Source organism: Ornithodoros turicata, chromosome 10, assembly GCF_037126465.1.
Source record: "Ornithodoros turicata isolate Travis chromosome 10, ASM3712646v1, whole genome shotgun sequence".
Classification (NCBI taxonomy): domain Eukaryota; kingdom Metazoa; phylum Arthropoda; class Arachnida; order Ixodida; family Argasidae; genus Ornithodoros; species Ornithodoros turicata.
In genome coordinates, this window is record NC_088210.1 from 5,598,408 (window position 1) to 5,611,630 (window position 13,223).

The following is a 13,223-nucleotide window of genomic DNA, read 5'->3' on the forward strand; positions in this document are numbered from 1 at the left end:
ATCCGTGTACTTCTCAGTGTTTTGCGAAACGTATAGCTGAAAAGAGGCAGTCAGTGATGGTGAGCTCCGTGATAGCCAGTAACATGGAACAACATTTTATTTGTTCGAACAGCTGCAAGGCCGTTGTGTGTGCGCTCATGATACACAAGGATCGTTGAAGGTTGATCGACACTTTTGCTCGAGAAAAACCATCGAGTAAGTGTAACTGAATAAGTCATTCAGTGGACGAAACGCGATCCTCCTCCGGTGTTGCCTCGCGTGAAGCAGCGGTATCTATCATGGCTGCAAGGAGTGTGTCTGTAGCTGTGGAACAGCGATTGATAATCAAGTTCCTCGCGAAGGAGAACATCAAACCTGCGCAGACCTTACAAATATTACAGGTACAGTATTCGGAACAAACGATGTCAAGGGAAAGATAGTACGAATGGTGGAAAAAGTTTCTCGAAGGACGGGTTACACTCAGGAAAAACAGTAGAATTTCCTACCCAATCTGGTTGAACGACAGTTTCTGTAGTTTAGTTTCTGTAGTAACAGTTTCTCTGTAGTTTGTTTCTATATACTCTGCAGTTATATCCAAAAGGTAAAACCGGTTTGAGTAGAAATGTGGTTGCAATACAGCTCCACCGAGATGGGTAGATAATTCTACCTTTTTTTCTTAGAGTGTATGGTGACGATTGACAAAGATGTCAAAGAGTTGCCACAGCGATGGCAGCGGTGTCGTGATGCGCACGGTGAACACTTTGAAAAACTGACATTGTTTCGTGCTTACCAAACGGTACCGTTGTATTTCAAGAAATAAATGCTGAACGACACTTGTATTTCACTTGTTTATGCTAATTGTACTTTTCGCCACAGGTAAACAGTATGTTGTGGGATAGGACCACAGAGAGATATTGTGAACACAAGAAAACATCTCCATGTTCATTACAAGGGGAAAAGCTTTTGTTAAAGTGTTTTCGTTTTTCTTTTAGTATGATGTGAAATAGACGTGGGTGAATCATTTCTGTCACGTTACATAATTCTAGACATAGGTTGTCAAATGCGATATTGTTTCGGACGGTACATGTAAGCCCTGTAGAATTGAGCTTTGTCGTCTTTGACAATTGCCTTGAGCTGATCCATGGCTTGTGAGCTGTAATACCCCTGTCAGACGTACTAATTTAGTGTCACTTATATGAAGTGCACTCCGTCCTGTAATGTCACTTTCACTACGCTCCTGCTACACGGCATAAGTAAGTGTCACTAAGCAGTCATGGTGATGACGATGGGCGAGCTTGAACTCCTACCTAACATCGGGGAGTGCGCCATACTTTCTAAGTAAAATCATTTTTCTTACGTCCAGAGACATTTGATACAGATTTTCTTCGCAGTTGAAGTCGATTGAACGTCATAAATATAATTGTTGCGAACCAACACAAGTATATTTATTTGACAAATGTTCAATCTTCTTCTTCACCTCTTTGGTGGTCTTTACTATATCTTGCGCGTGCAACTGGCCCGCGATGTCAGCATACACTTTCGCGTTTCGCTTGGTCCTCCCATGTTCTGATAGCATAGGTTTCTATCTCAGGCCACGACGCCCTGTCGTTTTTGTCTTCCATTACTCAGTACTTCACTGCGAGTATTTCGCGATTTCGCCGGTAACACTTAACCACCGTGCAATGTCAACAAATATGGCTGCCGCGAAGTGGATTACGAACTCTACTGGGCAGTCTGTGAACGAGAGTACCGGTAAATCACGCCAAAAATCCTTACGTCTTTCTTATACAAATCAGCGCTGTCTTAACAAATTTGTCCAAAAATAAATTCCGATTGGGTTGTTTCTTTCCTTTTCCAAAAATAAGCTTTTTGTTACGCAATCCCTGCCGTTGAGGCTGCGTACTTGATTGTCGCAGGCAAAGTGAAGTGAGTTTGGCGAACTCACTTCATCGTAAGTGTACTTTGCATTTAGTGTCACTAAAAGATGCCGTGTGACTCCGAAAGAATGACACTTACTGCAAGTGTACTCGCTGAAAGTGACACTAAATTAGTACGTCTGACAGGGGTATAAGTGTCGTTTTTGCCCGCTTCTGCGTGCTCGGCGACTGTCACTTTCAATCTAAGGGGAATTAGAATGTTTTACGGACCCGCAGTAGGTAAATCGATCGTAAAAAAATGAACGATTTCACCCTGTCCTTAAATCTGTATGTCATGCGATCTATTTAGCAGAGGTATACACAAGGAAAATCAACCCGGCGAGAATAAGCGGAGAGAAGACCTCGAGGTTAGGAATTGGGATGATTTCGGTTTGAAGAGCAACAGAGGAGATTGTGGCGGACGTGGACGACAACGGCGCTGATGATTGCATCATCATTGATCGAGACTGTGTTGAGGAAGATCATCGTCCTCTACATTTGGTGACCCGGACGAAGGACACCAGCATGTACGACAATTCGACCCTTCTATCATCCGAAATTTGAATTTCAATTTCGTCTGCGAACCGCCCGAGTCGCTAGGCAGCGACGTTTCCACACTTCCCGAGACCACGCATTTCACGGCGCCTCGCATCTCACACCCGCCAGCACCGCAGACTGCGGCTCCCGAGGAGAGTTGCTCGCACCGGCAACGGCCTCTGTTATTCCCGACCCAACTGACTGCGTCACCTTTCGCGCAGCGTTCACTACCATTCGCCTCGTCCCTCCACGCGCGCCACCGTCAACCAAGATATACGTCAGGCAGGGCCTTCGAACGCGCATACCTACGTCTTCGTACGTGTGGACGGCGTGCGCAAACCCCTCCAGCCGAACTACACCGGCACCTACTTAGTCATCAGCCGTGCATCCGTGTTCTTCACTATATATCCCTCAACGGCCCCAATGACAACGTTTCCTTGGATCGCCTCAAGCCTCCTTACATCGACGCTCCTGCAACTGACCCTTTTCACCACCTCATCAACGCCTGTCATCCTGTGCACCCCCGTGCCTCTCGGAAGTTCCCTTCTCAAACCTCGTCACACCATCACATGGGCTCCTCGGCTGCACTGCTACCTCAAATACCTCTCTTCCGCTCGGTCAGCTGTAGCGGCTCTGCTGCCATCGTCATTCCGCCTTGGGCATGCGCAGAGCGCCCGACCACGAGAAATATAATGATTCTTTCTCCGATCATCCATAATGAAGGTTCTGTTGTTCCTTCAAGGCGGTGAACAGACGGGCAACACGGAATCGTTACCGTAGAACAACATTCTCGCAAAATTATTCCGTCGTATTATTACGTAAATGCACATAATAGGCAAGTTTAGAGTACGCACATCAACTTGATCTTGGACCCAAGAGAAATAAGGGGCCGTCAGTGCGCATTGCGCAGAATACTGTTTGGGTGCTGAGCATGTCATTTCCTTGGGGATCCGAAGAGCATAAGGGTATCCCATTCTAAATCTGGCTAATGTTAATACCGGAAACTACAATTATCTTGTCTGTCACTTGTGATGCGTTTTATGATGCAAGTTGGCTAATTGGATGAATCGAACTAATGGAAATTGTCCCCCATCGCAAGATACATTCGACGACTATATGCCTGGGCACACACCTTGGCAGATAGCTACAGAAACCAACTGAATTCTGTCCAAAGAGTACACTTTATGCGGCACCAATGATCGAATACCGATATGCTCTGATAAATCACAAGTGCGTCAATTTGTGCTTACGCAAACACCGCGAGCCCTCAGGACTAACCGCACACTCAAATCTTCACTCACCGTCCTTGCTAACTCATTGCCTCGCGGGACCGGTTGCCGAGCAGCCAAGCCGCACAGCAAACGAAAATTCTGATACCGGGGCAGCAGGGAACTTCTACTGATCGGCATCACCGCCTCTAGTAACGCGCACAATTCTGAAAGCTTGGCCTCACGACTCTAAGTAATGTGGATGCCTCTAGTGATATAGTGGTCGTGTGAAGGCTCATCCGTTCATGCCGTTGCATTTCCTGAAGGATATCCCTGGCAGGCGCAACTGCCGTAGATTGTTTGTAGCGAGATGGAAATCAAAATGACGCTCTACGAATGGGTCACACTGTAAAGAACCAGACGATGTACTGACGTCCATGTCGTTCCCTGGGTACATAATGCACGATTCGGTTTACCTCAGCACGTCACTAGGGTTTAAACAGTGACCTCCCAATGTGCTGAGTGTGTCACTGTGTCCTGCGACGGGCGTATATGTTCCACAATATGGCAGAGGTGAAACGCTAACTCGGGCTCATTGGTACGAATTCATTCTTCAGAAAGCCAAGAGGAACGTGGACGAAGAACACAACGACACAGGCGCAATTACGACAACAATGAACAGAGTTACGGCTTCAAATACTCCTGTAAAAAAAGCTGACTCACTGTCACACAATGCAAATGATGGTAGGCTGACACATCCGTCCTTCTGTTCAGTGGTGAAAAAGGCTTTCAGTGTCAACCTTTCCGACTCATTCCTGTACTTCCGCTTTGTGATCGTATCCCTAAAACCGTGAACACACCCGCCTATGTTGCACTGTTCCGATAAGCCAGTCTCCGTTTAGACGACAAACTACACCGGGCAGACAGCAGATTATGCCCGAACAGTAAACACCAAATGCCCAAACATGAGATTATGTGAATAGGCGTACAGCATCAAAACGGAGGCTGGCACCTTATCGGAGCACTGCAACATATTCGGGTGAAAGATGGAAGTCACTGAAAAGGTTAGCCAGCTGTAGGAGTCGAACCCACATCTTCTGGATTACCGGCAATTGTAGACAATTTGATTTCTTAGGCAATTTGAGGATTTGTATGTATTTGTCCCTTGTATGTTGTTCCAGCCTCAGAACATCAGTTGTCTCACTTCGGGTGTTTTGCCGGGTTAGTGATACGGTCATAACGGTGAAATACAGTAACGAGCCCCAGAAGTTTGTTACAGTGAGCATTACTTTTCAGTGAACGGAAAGACGGATATGTCAGCCTACCATGAACTGTATTCTGTACCAGTGTTTCAGCTGTTCTTAGGGAGTGTTTAAAACCGTAACTTCGTTCATAAAGCTGTTGTTGAAAGTGCACCTGTGTTGTTGTTTCGTCCCTCTTGGCCCATTAAAGAATGCCTTGGCAGGACATTTGCACGAGGTTCACGCTGCAAGAAAATGTTAAACGCATGCAAGCTGGCTTTGAAATTGACAATATACTAGAATCCACCTAGTTCTAGTATGAAATGTGTCCGTCTTTGTGGGGCTGGTGTTCAAATAGACAGAGCTGCTGCAGCCCACTCCGGTAATGGACCTTTTTCACTTACGCGTCGTGTCCTAGCAGCTCTCCAACGAACCATGCTCGGCGCGCGTCAAAACAAATCCTCGTGAATATCACAAAGGACCAAAACCGGTCCGGAGTGGGGGGGCCGACAAGGTCCCGCCGTTCGTGCGGTCTCCGCACTGGTCCCCGCTTCTGCCGTCCCCATAGTGCGCCATCTAGTGAAGACGAAGATAATTCTCTTCGCCGCCTCAAGGTCATACGCATGCGCATCGGCCATTGTGAAAAAGGCCCATTGTCATATGGTTGCACGTGGTTTGAGTGTGTGGACACACACGTTACCATGGATACGTACCCGGAGCGCCATTATATCAGCTAGAGCTCTGAGCCTTCCGTCTGCAGAGTAGCTGCTACTTTGCAGCTTGAGAAAACTCGGGGACCGCACAGTATTTGGTGTGGAATGACATTTCAGTTATACACAGCGGGAATATCGCACATACACAGACAGACAATTTAAGAAAACTCGTAGAACACGGAAAAGCTTACACCTAGCAGCGCCTGTATTGCGTACACCCACCCACTGCGCATGCGTGTTTCGGTAACAGAGGTCCTTTTTGACTTGCCTTACTTGTCTGGCACAACAGGTGTGTTTCCCAAATCGAGGGAAGTAAATGACGTGATGACTTCATACGAGGAAACGTATTACAGGCGCAAGGCCAGAGCTCTAGCTGATATACCCGGATAAAAAGATAGCTTTTTATCCGGGGCCACCGCCATCTATGTAGATGTAATGAACCTAAATAAAATAAAAAATAAGTAAATAAATGCGCTACGTAGAGGTGATCAATACGGCGCACAACGTCGTTTACCGTATGAACACGTTGCGCTACCATATAAATTAGCAGGTACATTAGCTATGCGCACTTGTAAGCAACGATATATATATATATATTTGCACTTACTTTTTTTCGAACACATCTTTTTATGAAATCAAACAACTGAGGACAAACGTGCTGAGGCCAGGACTGGAACCTATTCCCTCCTCATTTCCGGTCAAGGACGCTACAGTTACACCGGCGCTGGATGCTTAGGTGTTTTGTGTCGTCCATGTTTGTGGTCTGCCTAATTCTGATAATTCTCGTTCTTTACGTTGTATACTCTTTTATCGTCAAATTTGTAATACGATTCGAAAACGTAGCACAAGCAAGTTAGGAGCAGGGGTCGAAACCGGTACTGAACCGTAACCGGAAACCGCGAAAAATCGTTATTTTTTGCTGAACCGAACCGTAAACATTTTTTTCTCTCCCCTTGAACGAACCGGAACTGAACCGAAAAAATATGATGCGGTAGCCGGTTCGCGAGACGGTAAAAACGCCACCTTCCCACTCGACTGCCGCGCACCAGCTCCATACATCGCTCGGAATCTTGTCGAATTCATAGAGCGTACAAATTGATAAGCCAAGAAGTCGTGACTCCATGCACCTCCTACAGCCTCCAAAATGGTTCACGACATCCCTGCACGTTTTTGTGATTCGAAGTGTAAAAAAAAAAAAAAGTGCTACACAACAGCGACACTTTGCATTGTTGCCTCGGCTGCTTGCATTCATTCAGCGTCACAGTGCGAAGGCGACGTAAATTTTACTAGTTCACAGAGTAACATCCGCAAGCAGCGCAGACCTCTAGCGACTACCAGGGAAAGAGGTTGGCGTGTGGTCCAGACCCAGAGCAGGGAGGAAGGAAACACAGGAGCGGCGCCCTCTTTTCAACGGGGAGCAACGTGTCGGCCTGCGCATAGGACCCTGGGATATGCCTATCTACCACGTGGCCGCTTTCTTCTCTCTTTTTTTTTCTTTAGAAATTGGCCATAGCCTTTTGCAATGGAGTTCAATGGTGTGCTAGCTGTACGCCATTTCCCAGCACTTTTTGGTGCAGTAAAAGATTATCTGCTGTGAACCACATGGTTCATGGTTCTTTGTACCAATGAAGTGTAGAGGCGAGGGAGTGAGAAGAAGAAAGATGGAACAAGCCATCGCCGGAGCCTGATATTAATTCTCACATGTGGTACACTGATTAGCACGGCGCACGTAAACCGGTTCGAACCGATTAATATCGGTTCAAACCATTATTTGGTTGCGCTGAACCAAAACCCGAACCGAACCGACAACCTTGAACCAGAATTTGAACCGAACCCCCAAAAAATAACGGTTTCGAGCCCTAGTTAGGAGACGTGAGTCAAATTCCTTCAGGTCAGCCTGCAGCAAAAACAGCGGTGTGTCTAGTTGGAGGGCTCGCAACCGCTGGGGAATTCCGCCATGCAACATTCGCTCCCATCGGCCGTTGTACACACCCCGCATAGTACATCATTCACAGGACATGTCCCTCGCCAAGAACGCCTCTAGGGTTTGTCATGATGGCTCCTTGTGTGCAAAGTGCTGGAAGGGCTATCTAGCGCAAACAATATTTTCGACAAACTGGGAAGAAAAAAAATATATCCTATTTTTATGCGTGTATTACTTCGGAGCTAGTATGTGGCGGGGATAACGCTTTCATGAACGGCAAGAACGGTGCATGGAGCAAAAAAGGTAGATAACCGCTTGTGTAGTTAGGACCAATGAACTTTTCGAGCGGAATATAGCTTAGCCGTTCCTCTATTTGACGGGGCGATGGAGCAACGGATATGTTGTCTATATACACGTAGGTTCTCGTCGTGCGCAAACAGGTAATACGACAGAGTGCCCCGGGGTTCAAACTCACGTCGATTTCTAATCTCCTCGAGGAAAGGGATCATCTCCGCCACACACGGACATTATGGGAAATCGGACGTCGAACCAGATAGACGGTTACTCAATATGCGCAGAAATTAAATCATACAGATATGCCGTCCGGTTTCTTCCCACAATCAATGTTCGAGGCTGTATATTTCAGTTTATTTATGCTTGTACAATACGTCGCCAGGAGGTACTGCGCTCTGGTGGTACACACTATAGACATATACATTACGCACACATACAATACATGCGTACACGTGTACGCACAATGTGCATGCCACAAAAATATTAATTAAATAGCGCGTACGTAATGAAAACAAAAAGTTAAAACTTGTGCGGGCTGGTGCGTCATGTTTTTAGCGCTTTTAATACGTACTGCTTGCGACAGGGTTGTCTGAAATCAGTACCCCGTGGTTTATCCCATGTCAAATCTCGAAGTGTCGCAGGATCATTTATTTCGAGTAAGAAACACGCGCAGCATTTGGTCTTAAACTTTTAAACACAATATTGGAACAACATTTTCGAGGGCAGCCAAGGAAATATGGGCTGCAGAACTACTAACAGGCAATTTCAGACAACCGTGTCGCGAGCAGTACATGTACGTAATAAATATATTTAATACGTGCATGTACACAGGGCATGACAGTTTGGGTTCATTTTCTATGACTGATTATTCCCCGTGATTTTGAAAGTCGCTTATCATACTTTCGTGTTTCAGGGCAACAGGGCACTTCGGGATTCCCGGGAATGGATGGGAGAGACGGTCTTCCAGGCGAGCCAGGTCTGGATGGCGTCCCAGGGCGTGATGGTGTGGACGGGCTACCAGGACGTGACGGTTATCACGGAATACCCGGGACGCCTGGCCGTCCCGGCATCAACGGAACAGACGGTATGTGTTCGCAGTCGACAACACTAAGGGCCGAGTCTCACTTGGCGACGCCCGACGCGACGTCGTGAGCGAGCGGCGGAAAAGACGCGCATTTCCGGCGTCGGGAGAAGAGAGACGTCGAGCCAATAAAAAATTGCCATGCCGAACTTCTTTCACAACGTCGGCGAGAGCTGCCGAGAACGATATACTGGTGACCAATAAAGTGACACAGGAAACGGAAATATTTCCGTAAATCTATTCCGGAAACCAAAACTCAAAACGAAATTCAAGCCTGGAAACGTTACCGAAAACCGAATTCACGTAACGTGATTCCCACTAACCTTCCTTTTTTATATGCACGTATTATATGTTTAGTTCCTTCATACCTAGCTATAGAACAAATGTGGAGTGGAACCACCTCCCATCGTCATTGTTTTGGATGACAGCTGATACACGATTTACAACTAAACACCGCTTCCCTCTGTATAGTGCATTTGTCTTCAAGGTATTCTTATAGAAATAAGTATGCATGCATTAGTATTCTCTGATTCACATCTCATCAGTCATCAGACCGATTTAATGACGATATACGTGTAGACAATTCGAATGATTCATGCAGAGAGGTTCCAGTTGGGGGCTTACAAGCTGCTCGCAATACTAAAATAATCGATCCAATCCAATCCAAACAATAGCGCAACGCAGTAAGCGCGCAACTAACTATTGGCTGTGCTCAAGTTAATACCGAAGTTGCGGCAAGTTCGGTTTACGACAAATGTCGCCAATATTCCCTGTGAAGCAAGCCCACGACGCACAGCCCCCCCCCCCCCCCCCCCCCTCTGCTGCGATAGCCGTGACGGTTCCCGCCTAAGCGTGGCCGACTACGGCAAGCACTTCCATCGCCAGCACGACGGCATCTGTGCCTGAGTTTGTCGCGAGTATGAGTGGCCGGGGAAGATAACATACGTCTTCTGCGTGTTCTTACTTAATAATAATAATAATAATATAATAATAATAATAACAATAATAATACATTATTATATTTAATATTATTATTTCCCCAAAAGTGATTGTGGTGGGAGCTGTGAAAAAGGTCACAAATGTGACTTCGCGAGTGCGTAGCTCCCAAAATATACTCAAAGCATACTCTAAGTGCGACATTGAGGAAAGGTAAAACGGGAAGGAACACCTTATTACAATTAGATTTAAACTGAACATGACTTTCGTGCACTGCCTGAAGGCTCTGCACGAAAGAGTTGTTCATTTTAAATAAAATTGTAATAAAGTGTTCCTACCCGTTTTACCTTGCCCCAGTTTAATCGCAGTTAACGACGAAAGATGAAAGTCACTGGAAAGGTCAGCCAGCTGTAGGACTCGAACCCACATCTTCTGGATTGCTGGTCCAGGGCTCTACCAATTGAGCTAAGCTAACACGCGTTCCCAGCGACTTCCAGGGTGCGTCATCTGAAGGGACAAACCAGTCACTCTCTCTCATTCATCCTCCTTTCACTCCTACATTTTTGCTCACTCATACACACATTCATACGACAGGGATCGACGCAAGCGGCAACTGTTGAACATCAGAGAACTGATGCTCTGAGGCTGGAACGACACAGAAGGGATTTGAGACTTTGTGTGCGTTTGTCCCTTCTGTATTGTTCCAGCCTCAGAGCATCAGTTCTCTCATTATCACAGTTAATAGGACTTTTTCTTTTTTCTTTTTTGTCTCTTGAATTGTGATCAAGTATGACATAGTAGGCAGGGTTTGTTACCGGAAACGAACACGTTAAGCGCCCACGTAATTCAAGAAACTGAAGCTCGAACGGAAGCTAAGGAAACGAAACGGAAACCACTACCGAAAATCGTCAAGAAACGATAACCGAAACGAAAAAAAAAAAAAGAACTTAGATACCGGAAACAGAAATATTATATCCTGATGTCTTTACATGAAGCAACTGGTCTTCTCTGTGCCCACGCTCAGGGTTCTTCAAAGTCATGTCATTTCGCAACCAACTTATCTGAGAAACTGCGTAGTATTACATACAACCGCGAACTATAGACGACCTGCACCCCTACGTCATCGATTACGTTTCACCGCCGCGCAAAGCATGCTGGTGGGCATCTATCAATCTCATCAGGCGACGCGTTTTTCCCGCTTCTTGCCCATCACAGCAAAATATAACCTGCAACCGGTCTTCTCGTGACGTCACATGTTTGTGAACAGAGGGTAAACAGAGGGGCTCAGTAGAGCCACATTTGTCGTTCGCATGTTCACATTGTGTGCAAGTTTGTGCTGACACAATTGCAATTTTCGGTCTTGTGGCGCTATCCTCTTTGTCGTCGTCGGACGAGGCAGGGCCCCAGGGCCCGCATCCCCTTTCAGCGACTTTGCGAGTCCGAATCGGCCGTCAAGTGAACGACCTCGTAACATTCTGGCGCACAATGCTTCTAGCACACACGATTTTTGCGTTTATGAGTTCATGGTACTCTACCACTGGTTTCGTACCACCGAATCACGCACGATATCAACTGGAAACTTGGTACGAAACACATTTGTTGTTAGCGTACCTGCTGGTACATCGAGGAGTATGGTATTCTCACAATTCTTTTACACCGCATCTTTCGCGAACTGACACCTTAGTCGAAATTGTGTGTACTGACCAGCCGAAAGAAAACGATAATGATCCAATTACGACGAAGAGAACGGTGCTCGTACGTACGGGCGACCCACAATTTCGCTTTCAGTCTGGTGATTGCTGGACCTTGCTAAACTGCGTGCAAGTATGCAAGCAAAGAAAAGCCATAGTAAAAGCTGACCGTGACGTCAGTGCTTCAAGCAGACGATCCGACGGCAAAGCAAAAAATCGATTTCTCTGTAGGTACAGGGTATTCGTCCAAAGTATTTTGGAAGTACAGTCGTGCCTAGTTAATACGACCCCCGTTAATATGGACGACGCGAATTATGGACATTTTTTTTCCCGGAACGAAACTTTTGCAATGTATTTGTGTCTCGGTAATATAGAACCCCGCTTTTCGGACAATGGACAGCACAAACTGGTACTAATTCCATAGGACCCTATGTATTTTTGCCTCATTATTTAGGACACATTCTCAGGACGACAACCTGTAGGACAATCTGATGACGAGCCCTTGTTCTAAATTTCTTCTTGCCTTTGTCACTCCAGGATTCTGGGGGATATTGTGCCACCCTTCCAGGGTAACAACCCTTACGAGAACACAAAAGGGTGACGCGCCCTTCTTCGAAATTTCGCCCTTTGTCACTGAAGACACCTAACATATCAAAGGGAGGCTAGCAGTAGGGAATGTTTCTGGAATGGGCATCATGACGCCATAGTTGTTATAAAAAGCACGGGGACTTTATGTGACTTCAGTTTCTCCCAATGTCATCGTCGAGGACAGATCACATAGCTCGAGCAGTCCTCAAAACAGCGTTCCAGTTCTTCGAAGATAACGGGGACAAATCTCAAGCAATCAAAATTAGTGAAACGCTGTCGACTTTGAACTCCAGGAGGTATGCGTACAAGCAAGGTTACTGAGTTTCTTTTTTTCAAAATAAATTATATTAAATATTGAACGATTCGTTATTATGAACGATTCACTTTATGGACAATTTTAGCGAGGAACGAAAGTGTTCATATCAACGAGGCACGGCTGCACCTCCATTCAGTAGGCAACAACCTCTGTGCCTGCTCGTTTTTGTTGTGATCTGTCACAATGAATTTTCTACGGAGCAGACCTTTAAAGTGTGCCGGATCTCTCCCCTATGTTCCTTCTTCCTCTCGTGTTCCCCTCTGTGGCGTCCAGGCCACTGGGACGACGATGAGGTAACTAGGTCCTCGAGCCACGCCCTTCGTTTTCGTGGCTGGCCACCAGCCTGCAATAAATCAGTTTGTTTTGGAATTTGAGGAGTGCGCTGCTGTCTCCTCATTTTTTGTGACGCGAAACGAACGCTTGCCTTTCTGCCTTCATGGACCCTTCCGGCGACCGTCTCGCCCCACTTGCCCCGGGCGTCGACAGCCATGCCAACCATGGTGTAGACAATGTCGCCGTCCGGCTCCCGCCCTTTCTGGCCGCGGAACCCTCTCATATGGTTCGATCAAGTGGAAGCGCAGTTTCTCTTGGCCGGCATAACATCTCAGTTAGCCAGGTACCGGCGCATCATCGCATCCATGCCATCCGAGGGCGCCATGAACGTCGCTGGCGTATTTCGAATCCCCTGGCGCGCGACCCCTACGACATTCTGAAGAGCGCTGTTCTTCAGCGTACCATGCTCTCGGAACAGAAGCTCCCTCTGCAGTTCTTAACATCCGAGGTACATGGAAACTGCCGT

At 46.6% G+C, this 13,223-nt stretch overlaps 1 protein-coding gene and 1 non-coding gene across 2 annotated transcripts in view; one reads left to right on the plus strand and one right to left on the minus strand.

The window, feature by feature from the left end:
• The window catches only part of LOC135370296 (uncharacterized), a 469,518-nt gene that overhangs the window by 304,221 nt on the left and 152,074 nt on the right, over positions 1-13,223 (plus strand). The window contains exon 4 of the mRNA XM_064604007.1: positions 8,726-8,896. Coding sequence (XP_064460077.1) covers positions 8,726-8,896 — 171 coding nt within the window. The remainder of the gene's footprint in view (positions 1-8,725; positions 8,897-13,223) is intronic.
• Trnaa-agc (transfer RNA alanine (anticodon AGC)) lies at positions 10,232-10,304 on the minus strand. Its single transcript has one exon. It is a non-coding gene; the product is annotated as a tRNA-Ala (tRNA).